Source organism: Lynx rufus, unplaced genomic scaffold (genome assembly GCF_022079265.1).
Source record: "Lynx rufus isolate CCGP_SWC_20201006 ecotype Redwood Valley unplaced genomic scaffold, mLynRuf1.p SCAF_7, whole genome shotgun sequence".
Lineage (NCBI taxonomy): Eukaryota > Metazoa > Chordata > Mammalia > Carnivora > Felidae > Lynx > Lynx rufus.
In genome coordinates, this window is record NW_025814889.1 from 72,617,042 (window position 1) to 72,640,082 (window position 23,041).

At 40.8% G+C, this 23,041-nt stretch overlaps 1 protein-coding gene across 3 annotated transcripts in view; it reads left to right on the plus strand.

Moving 5' to 3' along the window:
• The window catches only part of ANO6 (anoctamin 6), a 196,690-nt gene extending 174,000 nt beyond the window's left edge, over positions 1 to 22,690 (plus strand). For 2 of the 3 annotated variants that reach the window (XM_047064841.1, XM_047064843.1), the window contains 5 exons: positions 916 to 1,046; positions 8,618 to 8,823; positions 13,267 to 13,469; positions 14,944 to 15,082; positions 20,317 to 22,690. In XM_047064841.1, coding sequence (XP_046920797.1) covers positions 916 to 1,046; positions 8,618 to 8,823; positions 13,267 to 13,469; positions 14,944 to 15,082; positions 20,317 to 20,523 — 886 coding nt within the window. In that variant the 3' untranslated portion in view covers positions 20,524 to 22,690. The remainder of the gene's footprint in view (positions 1 to 915; positions 1,047 to 8,617; positions 8,824 to 13,266; positions 13,470 to 14,943; positions 15,083 to 20,316) is intronic. The other variant, XM_047064842.1, reaches the window with a different exon arrangement.
• Positions 22,691 to 23,041: the final 351 nt, after the last annotated feature.

Genomic DNA, 23,041 nt, shown 5'->3' on the forward strand with positions numbered 1-23,041 from the left:
GCCCTTCCCTGCCACCGCCCCACTCCCCTACCACAAATGCCAACACTCCACTCCTTACCCTGCTTCGATCTTCTCCAGGGCACTGTTACCAGCTCGCGTACCATGTCCGTCTTCATTTTATTTTCTCTGGTGACTTCATTCTGGAAAGACCATTGTGGATAATGGTAGGGAAATGGGGGAAAAAAATAAAGTTGATCAAATGAAAGTCTTTTTAAAAACTAACTGCCCATGGGGCACCTGGGTGGCTCAGTCATTTGAGCATCCAACTTCAGCTCAGGTCATGATCTCATGGCTCCAGAGTTCAAGCCCCACATCAGGCCCTGGTGTCAGTTCAGAGCCTGCTTCAGATCCTCTGTCTCCCTCGTGCCCCACTCGTGTACATACATGCGCTCACGCTCTCTCTCTCTCTCAAAAATAAAAACATTTAAAAAATCAACTGTCCACGTGGAAAGGAGCTGGGAGAAAAAAATAATAGCAGTTACGATCTTAAAACTCAGTACAGGGGCGCCTGGGTGGCGCAGTCGGTTAAGCGTCCTACTTCAGCCAGGTCACGATCTCGCGGTCCGGGAGTTCGAGCCCCGCGTCAGGCTCTGGGCTGATGGCTCAGAGCCTGGAGCCTGTTTCCGATTCTGTGTCTCCCTCTCTCTCTGCCCCTCCCCCATTCATGCTCTGTCTCTCTCTGTCCCAAAAATAAATAAACGTTGAAAAAAAAAAAATTTAAAAAAAAAAAACAAAAAAAAAAAACTCAGTACATAGTGCTGCTTTTCAAAATACTTTCGGGTAAAGAGGAAGGAACAAAAAGAAATTTAGCATGAAACCGAGAAATTAATTTCTTGGGAGGATTATGTGCTTAGCTTGAGATATCTGCAAAGTAATTGGATAATATTCTAATTGATAGTTTGATCTTTTTGACAGCTGGGTCAAGAACCTGATTGGGCGATGCCGCACAGTTTCCAGAGCAGAAAAGATAGCCCCACGATGGGAACAAGACTACCACCTGCAGCCCATGGGCAAACTGGGATTGTTTTATGAATATCTTGAAATGAGTAAGTCCTTACTGAAGTTTTAGTTGATATAAAAATTAGATTGGAGTATGTTTTCGATCCCACATAATTACCTGGCATATTGAAATGAAGAGAAGCATGTTTTTCTCCACTAGATCAAAGTGCACAATCAGGCTTTCAGATAAGGTGACTGTGTGGATCCTCGTCAATCTGTATGTTGTACAAAGCTAAAGATTTATTACAAAGCAGTGGCCTGGAATATTCGTTGAGATACCTCCTCACCATACTCAGAGCACTCTAACCATGTTGTCTGAGAATGAACTCAGAACTATTATTAGAGGTGATTCAGCTTGTGCTGGAGTCCACGCAGGCACAGCTGTTGGCCGATACACTTCTGAATGAGTCATTGAAGCAAGCCTGGACAGAGAACCTGTAGGCACATGCTGTTTCGTGGCAGGCAGGATCACAGGGTTCCCCTCTGACACCTCCCACCTGCCTGTAACAGCATCTCTATTTCTTCTGGCCCACGGTTTCTGCCTGGTTCTTTGACCTCATGGATAATCACTGGCTTGAATTCAGAACCATTTTGCTGGTTTGGGATTAAGAAGTTAGCACAGGTCCCCTCCTTCTTGAATGCTTTGTCCACTTGTGCAGTATTTGCTTGGGCTCTGTTTCTGTTCATTGGACTTGACCCTGAGCTCTTAGGTGCCTTTAAGTGGACACATCTCAAAACAGATTTCCAGAGGAAACACCATCTTTTCTATTATGCATAACACACTTACATCTTATTAGGAGGCTAACGATTTATGTGTTTTATATCTGTGCCCTTTCAGCTAACCGTTGCACTGAACTATAATTTTTTTCAGCTTAGGGGATTAGGAAAGGAGGCAGAACATTTTGGTTGACAGGCTGTGCATTTATGCAGAGGGGTTTGTGTGTTTGCAAAGATACCCCTTTGCAGTTCCTGTTTACAAGTCTGCAGATAGAGGATGGTTTTTATTAAATCACATTCTATATATAAAATAATTGCTTTTAAAAATATACATGAAACATGGAAACACATCTGCTGCTTTCAGTGATTGAAAGGTTCATCTTGTAGCACCTTCAGTCAACAATACTTTGCAGCCTGGAGTTAGATTTAAATTTCATTTTTGCTTTTGTTAGGTTTCGGGACCAGGTTCGTATAAGGGTGTAGCTTCAGTACATGACGTAGAAGCTCTATTTATTTATTTATTCTGTTAATTTTCAAAAGAACTGTAAGAAAATTACCTCTGATTCCAAAATGAGTCATAATTGTAAATATTTCTTATTGGAGCTATTATCAGCATTAATAACAACAACATTCTGGGGCAGGATATCATTTGTTATTTTAGCACCGAAAACATACCTTGAAAAAATAGAGTTATTTTTCTGTAGTTGATTAGTCAAATAAAGAGCATTGTGAGAAAAAGTTGTAGGAAAAGGTTGTGCTTTGGGGAGAAATTGGTATGACTTTTAGAGTTTCATAGTCTCATTAAAATAGTTAACCAACAAAATAATTCGGCTTCATCCCACCCTACAGGAAAGGATAGAATAACGACTATTACAGAGATATTTTTTAGAATTATTAAATTGTTTTCCTATTATCTAAATAATACCTAATGAATTAGAAAAATTAATTTTTGAAAGCAGTCTGTTCCATATTCAATACCAGAGTGAAACTATTTTTTGTTATTTTACTTTGTGAGAGAGAATTTCCAAGTGCCTCTTGAATTATTTTTGTTCCTCTAAAATAAATATAGAGTGCCTTTGTCGATGGCCTCATTATAGTTTCCTCCTGCTTCTTCCCATATTCATTAATGACACCACCATCTACCTTCTTAATTATGCCTCCTAGCTGCTGAAGCCAAACATCTTCTGGCAAATGAGCCTGGAGCCTTGTATCCAGCCACCAGCTCTAGTCCCCTCTGCCCAGTGGAGGGGACTAGATCTCCCTTCTGCCTGAAACACCATTCTCTTCTCTACCTGAAGAACTCCTGCCAAGCCTCAGTAGTAACCCTCAGCTTTTCACACAGATTTGCCGCTCTTTTCTGTAGGCATTAATAGTACTTGATGCCTGCCTTGATGGCATCTGGTTGTGGGTATGCCTGTCCCCTGGGTAACTAATCCTGTTCGAGGTAGCTACAAAGCCTTTGCATCTCTCAGTCTTCAGCTGGAGCACCACTGTCTGGACCTAATACTCATAGATATTTATTCAAGTGACCTGAGCTTGGAGTTTCAACACATACATACAACTGCTAGTTGAGTTTACGTTAATATTGCCCCCACCATCCTAGTGAAGTTCTTTGTTTTTTTTTAGTTTTATTTATTTTTTAAAATTTATACCCAAATTAGTTAGCATATAGTGAAACAATGATTCCATGAGTAGATTCCTTAATGCCCCTTACCCATTTAGCCCATCCCCCTTCTACAACCCCTCCAGTAACCCTCAGTTTGTTCTCCATATTTATGAGTCTCTTCTGTTTCGTCCCCCTCCCTGTTTTTATATTATTTTTGTTTCCCTTCCCTTATGTTCATCTGTTTTGTCTCTTAAAGTCCTTATATGACTAAAGTCAAATGATTTTTGTCATTGTCTAATTTCACTTTGCATAATACCCTCCAGTTCCATCCACATAGTTGCAAATGGCAAGATTTCATTCTTTTTGATTGCCGAGTAATATTCCATTATATATATATGTATATATATATATATATATATATATATATATACACCACATGTTCTTTATCCACTCATCCATCAGTGGATATTTGGGCTCTTTCCATACTTGGGCTATTGTTGATAGTGCTGCTATAAACATGGGAGTGCATGTGTCCCTTTGAAACAGCACACCTGTATCCCTTGGATAAATGCCTGTAGTGCAATTGCTGGGTCGTAGGGTAGTTCTATTTTTAGTTTTTTTAGGAACCTCCATACTGTTTTCCAGAATGGCTGCACCAGCTTGCATTCCCACCAACAATGCAAAAGAGATCCTCTTTCTCTTCATCCTCGCCAACATCTGTTGTTGCCTGAGTTATTCATGGTAGCCATTCTGACAGGTGTGAGGTGGTATCTCATTGTGGTTTTGATTTGTATTTCCCTGATAATGAGTGACGTGGAGCATTTTTTCATGTGTGGGTTGGCCATCTGGATGTCTTCCTTGGAGAAGTGTCTGTTCATGTCTTTTGCCCATTTCTTCACTGGATTAAACTAAAAGGCAACCAACAGAATGGGAGAAGATATTTGCAAATGATATATCAGATAAAGTGTTAGCTTCCAAAATCTATAAAGAACTTACCAAACTCAACACCGGTGAAGTTCTTTATGGCATATGTTTTTTGGGTTTTATTTTTGAGCGAAATTTCTGTTATCTTTAGTGAATTCCCCCCATCCTTTGAGATTATTAGAGTAACCCTGGTCTGTTAACCAAATTGCTTCCCCGGGTGTCTGGTCTTAACATCTGAGAATTCAGACACAGGACACAGATAGTCTGTCAGTCTAAAATCTAGCTTCAAAACCAGAAGATACCATTTTGTACTTACAGCACAGACACCCAGTCTCTTGTGAACTTGGTGAGGCCTTCCTAGGGGGCGGGTGACATAAATGAAATGCAAGAAAATGATGGAGTGGGCCCTGTTTGTCTCTGGCCCTGCCTCCTCTATCCTTGTTAATTTGACCTCACCATCCTCCATCTCCAAGTTAATTTTCAAAGATCTATTCAAACAGTGACCTTCATATATTATTTTCTCCACCTAATTTACTATAATTAGTACCAACTCTTCTTTAGCATTTCCTTGTGCCCACCCGTTTTCCTCTTTCTCCAGTGCTAACCCCACCTCAGCACCCCACTATACTTCTCCAGGACTCAGGCCTGTGTTCTTCCATTTCCTCATCTCCACTGTTTCCTCCCACTACCTGCATTGGTATTTCCTCATTTTTGCAGGCCTCCTACCTCTTTATTCATTCATCTGATAAACATTTATGGAGTACCTGCTATGCCAAATACTCTTATCAATTGCTGGGGATACCAAGACAAGTAAGACTTGGTGCCTGCCTTTACAGAGCCAAGTGAAGGGTGGTCAGTATTTGGTGGATTGTTAAGAAAGTAAATGCAGATGGGACTTTCTAGAGCACATGAGATTTGAATTGGATTTTGAAGAGTGAATGGAAGTTGTTTCAAGTATGGTAAAGGGAATGGACATTTCATGTAAAGAGGTGGACATTTAAAAGTACAAGGACATGAAACAGCTTGGCCAGTTCAAAGTATGGCGAGAACAAAGGATCCATAGGTGGGAATGTCAGGTAAGCAAGGACTGTGTCATAATGGGTCTCGTGTGCTCATCCAGGGAACTAGAACTTCTCCTTAATGAACTTATCCTTACCCATGGGAATATTTGTAAGCAAGAGAGCTATATAATGTTTATGTTGACAAAGATCAGATCATTCTGGCAGCAGAATGGAAGATATTTTGGTAGGAGAAGGATATTTTGGGAGGCTACACCAGGTAACCCACACAACTAGGTAATCCCCACACCTAAATAGAGGCAGTGGGTATGGGCATAGAGATCAGGGAGACAGATTGGACAAGTGCTAAAGAGATAACTAGTATGGTAGGTGAGGAATAAAATTGGTGAGATAATTTCCAGGAGATTGAATGTGCAGATAGAATATGAGGAGAGGAGCTGGTGTCAAGGAAATGGTTCAGTGTTGAATATTTCAAGTGTGAGGTGTCTATAGGATGGATCCGTAGAAATGTCCATTAGAAAGTTGGATTCCCCAGGAGCTCAGAGAAGCTGCAGGTAGGACCCTGGGGGTGATTCAGGCATGCCCGACACAGAATTGATGATTAGGCCCTGGGGAAATGGGGCATTTAAAGGGTAAATGGGGAAAGAAATCTACAAAGGAAGAATAGCAGAACAGTTGGAAGAAATATAGCAGAGAGTTACTCCAACATGGAAAGCTTAGAAGGTGAGAATGTTGCTTAAGAGGAATTTGAACACTGACTAAAAGGAGCATAATGCAAAATAAGCGGGCAGGGTGGGGAGGCAAGAGTTGAACCCACAATTAATTGCTGGCACAGGGGGAAAAGGTAGAAGGAGCACTACAGGTAGTGTTTAAAAGAAATTATGTGCGTGCATGCATGCGTGTGGACGCACGTGCACGCGTGCACACACACACCTTCGCTTTTTAAAATTATTTAAGTAAAACAGAAGTCAGGGGGAAGGCATTCCACTGAGAGGGAAATGTTTGGCCATATCAAAAGCTGCCTAGCAATCAAACAAATAAGGACTGAAAATGTACCCTGGCTTTGAAATCTGCAGCTACTGCATAGTGAGCATAGGGAGGGCCGTGGCAGGATGTAGGGCTTTGAGGAGGGAATAAGCGGAGAAATAGTTGAGGTACTTTTTCAAGAAACTCAAAGTGAAGAAGTAAGCATAGAGCATATTAGCAATATAGGGTTATGGAAAAGTTTTAGACAAGGATTATTTTTGTTTTTACATTGGGTATTTATTGCCTTGCAGAATCGGTAGGTCTTTTTTTGTTCTTCATTTCAAAGCTTAGAAAGTTCTTCTCACTTGAATATCAAAACCATGATGCCATGTTGGTTTTTCTGGTGCATTATTTTTCAATGAATCCATCTCTCTTTTGATGTCAAAAGGGAGGACTCCATACCAGTTTTTTCCAGTGATGTAGCTGATGGCTCCAACACTTGAATCCACTGATTTGAAGCATCACTTTTTATAATATAGTAAACTCCTATGAATATCTGCATCAATTCTGTTTAATTCATACTATTAATGCACTAGTTCTAAACTGTTTCAATTCCAGAGTATAATAATATACATTATTAGAATCTCTCAGAGGTAGACCTATTGTATCCTCTTCCAGAATGTCTCTCCTGTCAGTTGAAGCATTCCTTTTCATTATTTTACTTGTGTACTTGTGTATATTTCTTGAAAAACTTTAGCATCCTCTTTCAGCTTTAAAAAAAAAAAATACCCATTTGGGATCACTAACTGAATTTGTATTGGAATTCTAAATTATATTTTGGAGAAAAAAATTGATATAAGTCCCCCCATCTTGAGTCTGCCCAATTAAGAAGCATATGGTACATCCTACCATTCATTCATTCATTCATCATTATTTGTTTTTATTTTTTAAGACCATTATTATACCTTGTTAACATTTCTCACTAACTTTTTCCTAAATAGTCTATACTTTTGTTGTCATTATAAATAACATCTTTTCTGTTTTGGATTTTTAACTGGGTTGACTGCTTGCATAGTCCTCATTTCTGGCTTCTCTTGAATAATAAGATCAGGCAACATTGGACCCTCATTCCAACATGGCAACTGTATGCAGTTCTTTCCATTTTATTAGGCTATGCACTTGCCAGTTTACCACATTTGACTGCACCCACTCCACACATTTCTATTACTTGCCTGGCCCCTAGCAGGCAGATGAATTCATTTAGGGGTAGGTGATGCATAGACACAGTCAGCAGCATAATACCAAGCATTGGTGTCAACATCTATGGTATCATCAACTCCGGTAATTGTCTGTCTTCCCTGAAGACGGTGGCTCTTGCCTGGCCTGTGGACCTGCCAGATCTTTCCAGCCCTCTCTGTTCTTCTGCAGCATACCCTGGCTTCTCAGACCAGAAGAACATGCCAGCTCCTTCTACCTACATACCCCTCCACAGTCTTGCCCTTCCTCGCCTGATTGGTCCCTGCCCCTGTTCTGAGCAGTAGCTGTAAAGGGGCTGTAAATCTTCCTGGCATTCACAGCCTTAGTCCCATATCTGTACTCGTTTACTTGAAAGATTTCTTTTAGATCTCTGGCCTTATTTCTAACCTTTACCTCCCTGTGGTACAGCTTGCCCCAATCTCTGCCGCCCATCTATAGCAATGCCACCTAAATTACAAGGAGAAAAGTACTTCTAACCCCTCACTTGGATATTTACTTAATATGACCACATAGATGGCAACCACTTCCAGATAAAAATTCTTGAAGGATTATATTTTGCCTTATTAAGATAATTTTGTCACATACATTTCTGTGATTTGTAATAATATTACAAATTCTCTGAAGGCATGGCAACTTGGCGTTTGCAGACTCAGGGAAGGTCGCTCATTTGCCTATTTGCAGCATATTTCCTCTAACATTCTCTACACATAGCCTTCCCAAAAGTACATTTCTTATTTCTTTTGAACTTGTTAGATACTTCCACAATACTCCTTTTCTTTTTTTAACCCAAAATCATGAATCATCTTCCAACATTCTGTTATTTCAACAGAGAATGAGTAACATACTGAGAGTGTCCCAACTTTAATACCAGCAAATAACTTGAGTTGATTAAAGATTTTAGGTCTGTTTTTCCTGTTAAGTGTATACATGTGATAGAAACTGGTTATAATTAGTCTTCTTTCCAGATATTTCATATTTGTCTTTTGTTGAACATTGTTATTACCATGGATGTCTTTTCTCTTTGGGATTTAGTTTGTTTGCCTTTTTTCTTTCTTTGTAAGAGTAAAGGAAAATACGTTGTCCTTCCATCCATCCACCACTCCATGATGTGTGTCCATTCCATTGACAGTTATTCAGTTTGGGTTCGTCACCTTATTTGTGGCCTCTTTTCCACTGGCCCCCCTGTTGGCTCTGGTGAACAATATATTGGAAATAAGAGTGGACGCATGGAAAATGACTACCCAGTATAGACGCATGGTTCCAGAAAAAGCCCAAGACATCGGAGCCTGGCAGCCCATCATGCAAGGAATAGCGATTCTGGCTGTGGTGACCAATGTGAGTAAACATAGGCTTCGCAGGGTAAAGACCTTGAAAAGTCCAAAATGCATTAGTGTCGCTACCTAAAGAATCAAATGTTTGATATTTTTTTCTAATGGGAGGGAGATGCCGGTACTATCATCTGTATAAAAACAGTTGTTACAACTGTAATTGTTATTATTTTTTTAATGTTTTTAATTGTTTGTAATTATTAATGATTTACAAAGTCAAGAGCTCTTACAGAGGCAGTTGCTAAGAGTGACCATGATACTATCATTGCTCATTTGCTAACGTTTTTATTTAACAGGAACATAGTAATAGTAATAACAGTACGTACCAACTCTCTTAATCCTGATGCGACTATAAAAAGAGCTATACAATAGTGCTGTTGTAATAGAGATAGACATCTGCCCACTTACAGTGTTTACTGCCCGCAAATAAGAACTATCCTTCTACCATATTTTACTATATATTCCAAACTATCAATTTAAAATATTGACTATTTGATGATGAAGTATGTTCACGCACTTTGTGTGTTCCAATCATGTCTCCTAGGGTTCTTCAAGGAGGGGGGGCTTTAGGGTGGGTCCCATCTCTCCTCCCCACCCCGTCTGTCCCCTTGGCCTTTGCTGGCCACCCTCTAGTCATTAGCTAAGCAGCCTCATACCCTGCATGTGTCCCAGCTCTGAGGGAACAGAACAACCTGTATAGATTTTGGACCAATCTGAACAGTCTCTCTTTGCCCACCCCCGCACCCTCCTCCCCCGCCCCTTTTTTTTTTTTTAAAACACAGGCCAGCAGGGAGTTTTCAGGGAGAACAATTTCCATGCCAGCCCAGCAGGGGGATGAGCACTTTCCTTAGAAATATGCTTACAATTAGGGCTATTTCCTCCCTTAGTTCACTACCCATTTTACTCCTGGGTCACTGACAATCCCCAAAAGATGATATCCCAGTTTTCATTTCTTAGTTAAGCCACACTTGTCCTGAGTCCCCAGTCTTTTCCCACAAGCACCTGTAGAAACAGAACAGAACTCAGTGCCTGTGGGTCAGTCTTCTGGATGAGGGAACATACTCAACATTGCAGTCACAGGCCAGACTCTCAGTCCACCTGTCAGTATTGTAGCTTCCCAGCTGCATGACCTTGGGCCAGGCCTTAACACTTCACAGCTTCATTTTATTGTTTGTAAATTGAATTATTCCCTATCGCATATTTTAAGAATATTATATACCATAAAGGATGACCAAGGACTTCAGTGAGTTAATGCATGGAATGCACAGAGCCTGGTCCTCATGGAACGTTAGCTGCTGCTGTTTTATCATCATTATCCATCATCAGTAATAGTGACTCTGTGTAGACTTCCAACAGGTGTCTAAACTAAAGGCACAAGAATTTTACAGTTCTTGTGGTTACAGTTTTATACAACAAAGCAAGTTATCTGGAACCCAGCTGTCACCACCCATCAAGAACCCTCAATTTATCTGAATTGTATGTTATCCCTACTTTTTGGAGAAAGTTACAAATTGCACACACACACACACACACACACACACACAAAAACAACTGCTAGGTTGTATCATTTTCCATTCACCCAAGTAACCCACACCTTCAACGTCCACTGTGTTACAATCATGAAAGAATTAATCTGTCACATTAAATATGCTATACAACACTAAGCAAGGCAGGAACGTGGAATTGTGTACGTTAGGAAAATTTTAGCAACAAGGTTTGAAACTAAAAGCGTTTTTGTTTGACCTTCAGCTAGCCAGAAAATTCAAATGACTCTTACTGCCCAGTCCTCAGCACTCTGGTTTGCTTGTGTCAGGCACCTTTTCCTAGTATCCCCAGGATGGCTCCACTCCATTAGCACAGATGGGGTACTGGCTGTGTTTCTATGTCTACTCTGTGTGGATGTGTCTGTGTATACACACACAGGCACATGCGTGCTTGCTAATTGGTGCTGCTGGTTCTTATCCAGTAGTTGTTTCTTCTTACAACTTAGGCATCGTTTCATTGTACCGTAGGAAAACTGCTTTTTAGATCATTGATTGAATGATGGACAATCCTTTTCTTTCCCATATTATTAGGATTTGTTACAGCTTCCAAGATGCAGGTTCTGTGTACGTTTGTATATATGCCTATAAGAATGAAACATGTAAATTATCCCCTCACACTCCTAATATGTGCCTCCAAAATGTACTGGGCACTCAAGTGCTAACTTTCCATAATAGGGGAGCTTTTAACTGTAGGAAGAAGAGAATAGCCACCAGGGATGAGAATGGACATCGAATCATTCATTTTAAAGCTGCTAGTCCCCAGCAAAGAAGCTGAATTGACACGGTTGTATCAGGCCACAGTATCTGCCGTTGAAGACCAATTTTAATTTAGTTTGATATAAATGGAAAATTGTATTCAGAACAGCATAGGAAATGAAGCACACTGCATTTATTTGTACTCTTGCAGCGTGTCTCAAAGCAGCTCAATTCAGGAGGAAAAATATCTTGTCAGAAGACAAGAGAATTATCTTCCTTGTTGGAATTTTTGCAGCTTCCTGGAGCACATCTGCAGGTGATTCTGTAAAAAGCTATAGTTAAATGATAACAGGAAATTTTAAACTATTCAAATCTGGTAAAGTAAAATATTCTTGCCTTACCCCCTCCCCCCTCCACCAGCCAGAAGCAGACACAGGCACACTTGGGAGGAAATGACAAAGCTGGTCTACTAGTGGGGGTCATTTTGCAATAGAAAAGCCCCTTAGTTGTGTTTCTTGCTCTGAGATCTTGTTTGTTGGCTTGTGGTCTCTCTGCATCTAAACCACATGTTCAGATGAATAGTATTAAAAATCACGTTGTGCCAAAAACCTGTCTTTCTGCCTCATAAATGACTGAATCGTTTAACTTTGTTTATTCACATAGAATATGGATTTAAGTATATTCCTTACTTGCTCCTTCCTTCAAGCCAGTTTTACACATTGGAGAGTTTAAAGCCCAAATTAAAGAATTTTAGAGAAAATTCATGTAATTCATAATAGCTTTGCATCCTAATAGAGGTCTGCCTGACACAGGCCCACGTTTAAAATTGACCTATATTTATTCCTTTAATTTGAGAACATAACTATGATAATGTTCATAACTTTGTCCAGTTAGCCTTTTTGAAGCTTAGAAGCTTAGACACTAGATCTTTTTTTTTTTAATTTTTTTTTCACATTTATTCATTTTTGAGACAGAGAGCATGAATGGGGGAAGGTCAGAGAGAGAGAGAGGGCGATACAAAATCCGAAACAGGCTCCAGGCTCTGAGCTGTCAGCACAGAGCCCAACGTGGGGCTCGAACTCACGGACTGCGAGATCATCATGACCTGAGCTGAAGTCGGACGCCCAACCGACTGAGCCACCCAGGCGCCCCTAGACACTAGATCATATAAAATAGGCATACATTTGACTATATGAATGAAATAACTCCAGTATACTTTCTTGCTTCCTACATTTTAAAGTTAATTAAAAAAATTCTTGTTTTCTAATGAAGCAACATACGTAAGTATATACTGAGAGTTTAAAATCAGACTATGGGTTGACTTGTATAAACAAGTCAAGACACTCTAGGGGAAAAAGTGTGAATTTGAAGACCATTATTAGATCAAGGAAATATATTTTATTCAATTTATATTCTATTTTTAAGAGTCAAGGGATTTAAAAGATCAGTTTTATATCAATTATAAATTCTACAAAGGAATTGTATAAGGCCAAATTATTATAATATTGACCCTAGTATTACTTCTACAAAACGGTCTTCTAAATCATAAAAGAGAGCTGAAAATTATATCTAGTAGAGTTCCAAGATTGATTGAATCGTATAATATTCTAATTTATGAAAATCTAATTTATATATAATATATGCAAGCAACTCGAGTTATCCAGGATACGATGGTCTACAATTATTCTTGCTGTACTTAAGAAACAGGCAACTTGGGGCACCTGGGTGGCTCAGTCGGTTAAGTGGCCGACTTCGGCTCAGGTCATGATCTCACAGTCCTTGATTTCAAGCCCGCGTCGGGCTGTGTGCTGACAGCTCAGAGCCTGGAGCCTGTTTCAGATTCTGTGTCTCCCTCTCTCTGACCCTCCCCCGTTCATGCTCTGTCTCTGTCTGTCTCAAAAATAAATAAACGTTAAAAAAAAAAAAAAAAAAGAGGCAACTTGCCAGCTTTTGCTTTCCAATTGTAGGTGGACTTCTGGACAGCCCTTATTTGAACTGAAGACAAGAGGTAGTAACTATTCTTTAAAGCAGCTGCTCAAAGACTTTAGGACATTCACTATCTATGTCCATTAGACAGGAAAGAAAGTTTCTGAATCTTTCAGTTTAAAAAAAAAAAATCAACTGATGAAACTATAATTCTGGCACATTTGTTAACCATAGCTATAAAGGCTCTAAAATAATGTCCCCTTACTGTTTTCCTCCCAATATAGGCCATGATCATCGCTTTCACATCAGATATGATCCCCCGCCTGGTGTATTACTGGTCCTTCTCCGTCCCTCCCTATGGGGACCACACCCACTACACCATGGAGGGATACATCAACAACACTCTTTCCTACTTCAACATCGCAGACTTCAAAAACAGAAGCAAAGGAAATCCATATTCTGGGCTTGAAAAACATACCACATGCAGGCAAGTTCTGCTGACGTGTTTAAAAATGCACTTCATCTTTTAAAGGACTTTTATTGTAATGTAATTCTAAATAAAATTGCTGGAGACATTTTTTTCAGCCAAACTTAAAAAAGGAAAAGATCTAAAAGTTAATACAGACAGAGGTCAGAACTTTCAAATGAAACAATAAAACATGATATAAAGATGAGGGTTTCAAATGATTACAGGGATACTGATCCAAGAGAAAAGTTTTGTTTGTATCTTAGAAATGAAGAAATGCAAGGAGTGCCAAAAAACAAGTTCATTCAGTTGGTATGACGAATCTGTTATCCAAGCACAACCTGATGTATTTAGTGATGACAAGCTATCACTCTCACTTCAAGAAATACAAAAATGAGAAATGTAAATACCTCAGCCTAGCCCAGAAGTATTCTCTGGAAAGTATTCCAGAGCTCTCTGCATTGATTGTAATGGCCGGTAAGGTCAACTGTAGTCAGTAGATGTCAAGTAAAGCACTAATTGATAGTTTGTTCACTATAGGTCATAGAGTTTGTTTTTTAAAATCCTTTAAAAAAAATTTTTTTTAATGTTTATTTTTTGAGAGAGGGGCAGAAAGAGGGAGACAGAATCCAAAGCAGGCTCCAGGCTCTGAGCTGTCAGCACAGAGCCTGACATGGGGCTTGAACTCATGGACTGTGAGATCATGACCTGAACCAGTCAGATGCTTAACCAACTGAGCCACCCAGGTGCCCCAAGAGTTTGTTTTTTAAATCATAGTCTTAACCCAGAAGAGGCTCTAAATACTCATTTAGCTCAACTCCTCAAACCCTTTTCTGGTTCAAATTCTCAGCAACACAACCAAGAAACCAGAAAAAAGCCCCAAATAAGTGTTTCAAATTTACACACCGTAGAGCCTCTTGAGAATCCCACGTCGAATCTGCTTACTTTTACTTGACATAATTCTAAACAGTTGTTAGACTCTTCTAGGTCAAATAGATTATAGGTAGGAAATTTGAGATGTGCTACCTGAGGGAAGACACCAACAGCAGTAGCACGTGACATCTCATAAGGACAAGAGTTTGAAAAGTGTAACAAGCAGATGGGTGCTACTCTTTACAGAGAGAGATCGCGTGTGGCTGAGTGAAGCCTGAGGATACGTTATATAAACAAATTTATAAACCTGTTTCTGAAAATACGCTGAATCGTTTTAGTTATACTCTTTTGAGAAAGCAAGGATGAAACTGGCAAAAAAAACGTTAACACTTTTGTTTGTTTTCACATAGATGGAATACATCATTACCATCTTATGTTAAGTGAAGTATTACGGGAGTAGTTATTTCAGGATTTTGTCAGCAAATTAAACTCTGAGAAAATTTATATGATGTCCAACTTAAAAGAGCATTGTATTAAATATGACCTCTTTTGAAATGGGCCCTTGCTTACAGTAGTTAGTCAAGAAGAATTATCTCCTTATATCCTTCCATTTTGTTTCCAGGTATCGTGATTTCCGGTACCCACCTGGACACCCACAAGAGTATAAACACAACATCTATTACTGGCACGTGATTGCAGCCAAGTTGGCTTTTATCATTGTCATGGAGGTAGGAGACGTCTACTTTGAAATAGTCGATAAGGTAGTAGTATATTTGCAGACCTTTTGTTAGCATTCAGTGTTGCCAACTCTGACTTCAAATACATTCTTATCTCTTGCTAATAATTAGTTTAGGACATGTATTAATCAAATTTAACATGAGAATGCCCATAATGCTCTAATAAAATGAAATTGGCTATCTGCTTGAAAAGGTGAGCGCATGTTTGCTAAGGGGATTCAGTCCCTCTCAATTCAGTATTGAGTGCCTTTTTTTTTTTTTTTTTTAATTTGGGGCACAGGGGCTGCATGATGGACTGTGAAGGGTCTTATTTAAGACTACTAAGATGTGATCTCTGCTCTCGAGAAACTTTCTCAGGGCACATCACATTATGGCAGCAGCATGGGTGCTACAGCTCCAGAGAACACATTTGTGTTCTAGACAGTAAGGAGAAAGAAAGGTGAGGCTAGCTGTATCTGTTCCTCTGCATCAGCAAAGAAAATGCTTTTCCAGAAGCCTTCAGAGCAGACTTCCACCTGTATCACACTGGCAATAACTAGAGCTCACGGTTCCTCCCAGCAGTAAAATAGGCTGGGGCAGGAGGTATTTGGTTTGCTCTGAACAAAATGAGAATCTGTTAGCAAGAAAAAAGTGTGGGATAGGCTGCCTGCCTGGCTTTGACAATTTTTCTAGTATTGTTTGGTAGCTATTAAACAAACATCAACAGAAGAAGAAACAATTCATCATTAGCTCACCAGCATCAGTGGTTTCCTGTAGTATCTGCTATATCAGCAAGAATCACTGGTTTATATTCAAATATGGAGTTGCCAAAGTATTTACACTGCTTCTTCTGATATCAGGTTTGACTAGATACCGTGAGGGGCCATTTCACTACAAGACATTTAGAATAAGCTTAAATCTCCCAGAAGGGGGAGAGCAGGGAGGACAAGGAACAGGAAGAAGGACAGAACTTTGAGGAGGGGCCGTGGTGTGGCTCCGGGGAAGAGCCATTACACGATGTCGGCATGTGGGAGGGCCCCCAGCTGGACGCACGCCGCCAGGGAGTGTGGGAGCAAGCGAGGGTGCAGGTGGACTCAGAGTCCCTGGACGAGGAGGACCGCTGAGCCCTAGCAGCCAGGCCCACCTGTCACACGTAGATGCCCAGGCCTGCCTCCACCCCCACTGGCCACCCGTGGAGCAGAGACCTGTCGGGGAAGGACTGCCCTTCCCCTTTGTGTCTGTCCCCTGGGCTGTTATTCTAACTCCTGTGATTTCCAGCTAATAATGAAATGAGTATAAAGGGTTTTTTTAATGAGAAAAGAAAATGTCCTTTGCACTTTTGAACTCACTGGAAGGAAGGAGAATCCACAAAGAGGAGGCGGAAAGGTGTGGTGGTCAAAATAGAACAAGTGCGGTTATCAGTGATGCCATGTACAGGCTCAGGAGACCCAGCAGTGGGTCAGAAGTGAGGTGGACCAGCTGAGCTAGAGACTCTTGGATTCATCCAGGGGCCCCCAAAGGGCTCAATTTGCCTCATCGTAGAAGGAAATGTGTATATTCTCTGCAGAAAAAAGTGTCCTCAATTTAGACCACAGTTTTTTCTCAGATTGAAATAATCAAATATGAACTTCCAAAGATCAACAATAACCAGGGGAAATAAGAAAAACCAGGAGTGAGATTCAGCCAAAAAAAGAAAAGCAACTAATTTGGACCCTCAATAACTTCAAGAGTATCTGTTATCAGATAAGGAATGACCACGTTTAAACAAAGAAATGAGAGATTCAAAAATGAGCAAACAATAAGAAACTAAAAAAGTACTAGGCAATTTTGAAAAATATATAGTTGAAATGAAAAAAATTAACATATGCATTAAACAGAAGTTTGAAAACAGAATGAACTGGGAGATAGGTCTGAAAAAAAGAGAAGAAAGTGGAAAATACAGAAAAGAGATTAAGCAATTTTCAAAAGATTCACAGAAGAAAAAATGGATCATAGAGGAGAGGCAATTTGAAGAGTTAATGGCTCAAATTCTTCCCAAATAAATGACAGGTGTCTGTGAACAGAGCAGAAAGCACAACAGACATCAAGAAGAATACGGAAATCCGTGCTTCCACAGATTGGGACAGAAGTGCAGCTCACCGAAGATAAGATCGTAAAAGTGCCCAGAGAACAAGGACAGATGACTGATCAGGAAAATTATAATTGGAGTGAGAGTAGACTGTAACAGCAACACAGAGGTGAGAAGAGAGTAGTCGAATCTCTTCAAAATGCTAAAGAAGATAACTGTAAACCTAGAATTATAGCAAAACTCTGAGTTACTGAAAAATCTTTCCATAACGAAAACACTAGGCCATATGGTTTTACAGGAGAGCAATACCATACTTCCTAGAACAGATCGTTTTCGTTTCCTCCAGAGATTAGAAAGCGGAAACACTCTCCAACTCCTTATACATCTTAAAATCAGACAGGAGAAAGAGAAAGGGAAATTCTAAATCAGTCTCACTCATTACATAGACGCAAAGATCTTCCTAAAATGCACCAATTGAATCTAGCAATATACTTTTTTTAAGTTTATTTATTTTGAGAGCGAGTGAGAGAGAGCATGCGTGCAAGCAGGGGGAAAGGCAGAGAATCTAAAGCAGGCTCTGTGCTGCCAGCACAGAGCTTGATGCAGGGCTCAATCCCACAAACCATGAAACCATGTCCTGAGCCAAGGTCAAGAGTCGGACACCTAACTGACTGAGCCACCCAGGTGCCCCAGAATCTAGCAATCTACTTCTTAAAGATGACATCAGACCACATTGGTTTATCCCAGAAATATCAGGATGACATGTAGAAAATCCACCTATCTATAAATATTACCTACCTCAGAAATAGATAGAAAATAAAAACCTCTCTTTCCCACAATATCGTTTGCCTCTTCACTATAATTTCTATAATTGAGACACACTAGTACCTCTCATCTCGAATATTCTCCACCCTCATATTACCTAATGTATCAGAAGCATTTGACACAGAAGCTGATCATTCTCTCCTCCTTGAAGTTACTGTTACTCGTCACTTGGCTCCCAGGAAAACTTTTTTTTTTTTTTTTTTTTTTTTGGCCTTTTCTCTTACCTTAAGTCCCTTCTTAATTGCATTGCTAGTCCCTTCCTTCTCTTAGTGATTCTGGGGCTCATTCCTTGGTTGTCATCTTTTCTGTCTCTTCACAGCCTTGATGATCTCATGCAGTCCGTTGGCTTTAAATGCCATCTATATGCCAGTGACTCACAATATATGTATATAGATATCTCCGGAACACCTCTCTCCTGAACTCAACCCATGAATCCAAATGCCCACTTGACCTTTCTGCTTGGATATCTAACACATAAATCTACTGCCCCAAGTGCCCATATTTTCTTAAATTCAGTTGGAATGTTCTCTCTGTCCTGCCCTAAATGTTCTGTCCACAGTGAGTCTGCCCCCTCTCAGTCATGGCAGTTCCATGTCACTGCTTGCTCAGGGTAGAATTCTTGGGAGTCCCCCCACTTACTCCACATACAGTCCTGTTGGCTTTTCCTTTGAAAGTACATCACAGATCTGAACACTTCTTACCAACTCTGCTGCTACCACCAGGTTGGTAATTAGGCCATTTTTGGCCTGACTTAGGGCCGCAGTCTGCTAACTGGGCTCCCTACTGCCTTCATATGTCACGGAGTAAAAGCCAACGTCCTCACTGTGACACGCAAGGCCTCACACAGTCTAGCCAAGCTCTGTTATCACTCTCAAGTCACCTTTCCTCACCCGCTCCACTCCTGCCTTGCCATTACTTGAAATATAGCCTGTAGGCTTTCGTCACATAGACTCTGCACTGGCTGTTCCCTCTGCTTCGAATGTCTTGCCTCTTGATTTCTGCATGGCTGTTTCCCTCACCTCCTTAAAGTCTTTGCTCATTGAGGCATATCCAGACTAATCTGTATGAAATCTATATGAAATTTGCCTCCCATATAACACAGAAACTCTTACCACTTTAACACCATGTACAACTTATTTATGTTTAACTCTGTTTATTGTATCTTATCTATCTCCTTGCTAGGTCAGAGACTTGTGAGTACTGAACAAATAAAAAACGTCTTCAACGTCATTAGTCATCAGGGAAATGTAAAGTAAGACCAAAGTGAAAGCCCATTTTATAATCTCTGTGTTGGTTTAAAAAAAAAATTGATGACAAGTGCTGTCAAGAATATACAGCAAGGGGCGCCTGGGTAGCTCAGTCGGTTAAGCATCTGACATGGGCTTAGGTCATGATCTCACAGTTCATGAGTTCAAGTCCTGTATCAGGCTCTGTGCTGACAGCTCAGAGCCTGGAGCCTGCTTCAGATTCTGTGTCTCCCTCTCTCTCTCTCTCTCTGCTCCTCTCCTGCTCGTGTTCTGTCTCTCTCAAAAATAAACATTTTTTAAAACTTAAAAAAAAAGAGAGCAAATGAAACTATCACACACTGCTGGTGGGTGTGGAAGCTGGTTTAACTGGTTTGGAAAATACTTTGGTACCATCTTGGAAATTTAAACATTCATGTAACCTAGAGTCTTGGCAGTTATACTCCTAGGTCATGCCCTCGAGAAACTCTCACAGATATCCTCCAGAATCCAAGTGCACAAACATTCCCAAGATCATTTCTCTAATACAAACACTAGAAACAAGCGCAATACGTTTTGATGGGGGAATGGATAAATTATAGCGTATGCAAACAGGAGAATATTAAGCAGAATTGGTAATGAATGGACTATAGTTAATGTACAATAACACTGATGAATGTTAGAAACTAGTTTTAAAATGAAAAAACAATTTTCCAAAGACTGCCATACTTTTTTATAAAGCTCAAATCAAACAAGACTAAACAATATATTCCTGTGGGATATATACATATTTGTTAAGCTCGTTCTCAAAAATAAGATGATACAGATATACTCACACATAGGGTAGTGTTAACCTTTGGGGAAGAGCTCCCGGAATGAGCTAGGAAAGGAACGTCTCCAAAAATACTACAGCATTGGCAGTGTCATGGTGAGTGTCAGAGACATTAGACACATTATCTTCTACATATCAAATAGTATTCTTGCAATTTTTAAAGTAACAATGGAGCTCGTGGGTGGAAGCACATCGCGTGGGAGAGATTGGATATGTCTGTAGAATGCCCAGCCCCGTGTCCAGATCCGCTGCCAGATGACCTGCAATGGAAGGAACTCTGGGTTCCCCTCCATTTCGTTGCGGCTGACCTTTTTCTTCTTCTCTCCCACAGCACATCATCTACTCTGTGAAATTTTTTATCTCCTATGCAATTCCAGATGTATCCAAAAGCACGAAGAGCAAGATCAAGAGAGAAAAATACCTAACGCAAAAGCTTCTTCACGAGAATCACCTCAAAGATGTGACAAAAAATATGGGGGTCATAGCTGAGAGGATGGTGGAAGTGGTAGATAACAATTTACGACCCAAATTAGAATAAGAGCTTTATGTTCTGAGAAGCACTTTACAGAATTTAACTCCGTCAAAATATATTATGAATCACTAATGAGGATGTCTGAGTGAAAACACTTTGGCAAATAGGAGTCTTAGCTATTGCCATTTTCATATAGATTATTTTTCGGTTTCAGCCAGCCACGCAGGAACTGGAAAGTGCGAAACTTAGATCAAGAAGTGCATAAAACTAATCACCTGGAAAACCAGAAATGTTACCCTTTTTTGATAAATTTGAATTTCAGTAACACAGAAAAAGTCTCTTCGTGTGCTTAAAAACTACCCCTTCCGAAGCAGAATGGATTTCTGTCCCTCTGTCTGATTATTTTCATTTCTTTCTGTTCTCAAGCACATGGTCCCCTTTAAGGCAGTGTTTCATTTCTTCACTTAGCCAAATCTGTGCCAGAGTTCTCTTTCCCTTACAGTACTTTTGTTAAAGATGAGACATGCTTCCCTTTGTGTGATTAAAAATAGCTAACTCAGAATTTCAGTTTGAATGCCATATTAAGTGGCAGATAGACTCAAGAATTCACAATATGTCGGTGTGTTAGCACATCCCTACAGAAAACGAAACCTCACTTAGAGGAAATAGTTTCTGTCTCCAATTTGGCCTATCTTTTCATCTCAAAGAAACACACTTAATGGATCGGAATAAAGATAGCAAGGTTCTGAAGTGTATTTGTGCTAATCCGCAGTGACACTTTTTATCTTCCAGGAGCACTCTTAGAACATTCTGTGCCTAATCAGTGTTGACTGCTTTGCAGATCTCAAGGGAGTCAGATGACAAAAGTAGGGAAAGTTATAGATTCAAATAGAATAGTAACTCATATTGACCAGAATAATGTACCTCTTCTAAAGATACGTAGTTTCTTAAAATTACATTTTTATCAACATAATGGTCCGGAAGGACAAGCCCATCAGTTTGCCACCAGTTTCCTTTTATGCATTAGATCCAGGAGGTACAGCATCACAGATCACCGGCATCGCCAGGAACCGCTCACTGTGCAGCCACTGTGACATGAGGGCGCTGTGCACACGCACTTAACAGTACAATCGGTGCCCTAATTGTGGGGCGCTCGGGGTTCCCTGCGTGGGGAGCGCCTTTTCCACAAGGATTCCGGGTATCCAAGTGATGAGCATACCAAAGCATGTGCCATGGTGAAGGTGGTTCCCTGCAGCCTCCATTCCCTTGTTCCCAGCCCAGTAACTTGTCTGTAACTGCACGCACCAGGAGAGTGGTGGGGAGAGGAGAGAGGCAGGGATAGACCCGCATCACTCCCAATCCGGAAGAGACACTCTGGTGTTGATTTGAGCTTCCAGCCTCCCTCAGGCCGCGGTTTGGTCACAACCCCTTCCCTGAGCTGCACGTAACTTCCCGCTGAATGCCTGCACCACGCACATCTTGCCTTCAGGTGGTTCAACTCAGCAGTCTTTACTGTGCTTTACTGCCTTTCAGGTGCAAGGCCCTCTGGTAGGCTCCGGACAAGATGCGGGGCCGCACCGCTCACCCTTGACTGGTAACGGGGGAGTGCCGGGTGTAAGAGAGGGTGTCTGGCACTGGGTTCTTACCGGGTGGACTGCCACCCACTGGGGTGCTGCTACATGCCCAAGTGCCATAGGAGCCGAGCCACTCCATCCCAGCAGCAGAGGAAAAGGAAACCTGTTGCAGCGAGCAGATTTAGAGGCTCGATATAAAAGAGCTGCTTAACTCAAGGTCACGATTCTAAGTGCCTGCCATGAATGTTCAAACAGACCCAGAAACCAAAATCACTATTTATGTAGGATTCATAAAGCAGTATCCTGGACTTTTGCATTGTCCCAATGGACAAGGGACAACATTTCACTAACTTTCTTGATCATGTTAACAATGTGAACGAGTGCTCACAACAGGCCGCACGCGCTATGCACAGGAAGTAAGAAAGGAGTTTCGTCCCGGCTTCTCGTCCCGCCCAGACTGGGTGCAGCTGTTCCTTTCCCTGCTCACCTGTGACACTGCTCCTGAAAGTGGCGTCACTTCTGCCCCTAGTACCTCAGCTCTTTGAAGCGCAGGACTATCTCCTCGTGTTGGATTTGCCAACTACTCACTGTTTATGGAAGCGTAGAGAAGGAAATGTTTTTTGCCTTATCTCCTTGTATATAAACTAGAACTTTAAAAAGTGTGCATGTGTGTTTTTCATAAACCATCTTTCGTAAATTGCCTTCATAGTTTAAAATGTGCTTTTGTGGACAGGAGGGGAAAAAACTACATTTTTAAAGGCAGAAAATACGTGTGACACTGCCAATAGTCCCCTAAGCGGCGAGGTAGTGGGGATCTGGGGTCACCTGTGACACCGACAGTGTTAATGGAACTCTAGTGCTGACTTGTCAGTGTGAAGACAAATGTGGGACTGTGTCTGCAGGCAGTCACTGGGCTGGGTCTGTAAATGTAAGCAGCAGCACCCCAAGAAAAAGGGGGTGTGCAACAGTGCCCCTGTGAAAGGAATACCTGGCCCTAGACCTGCCCAGTG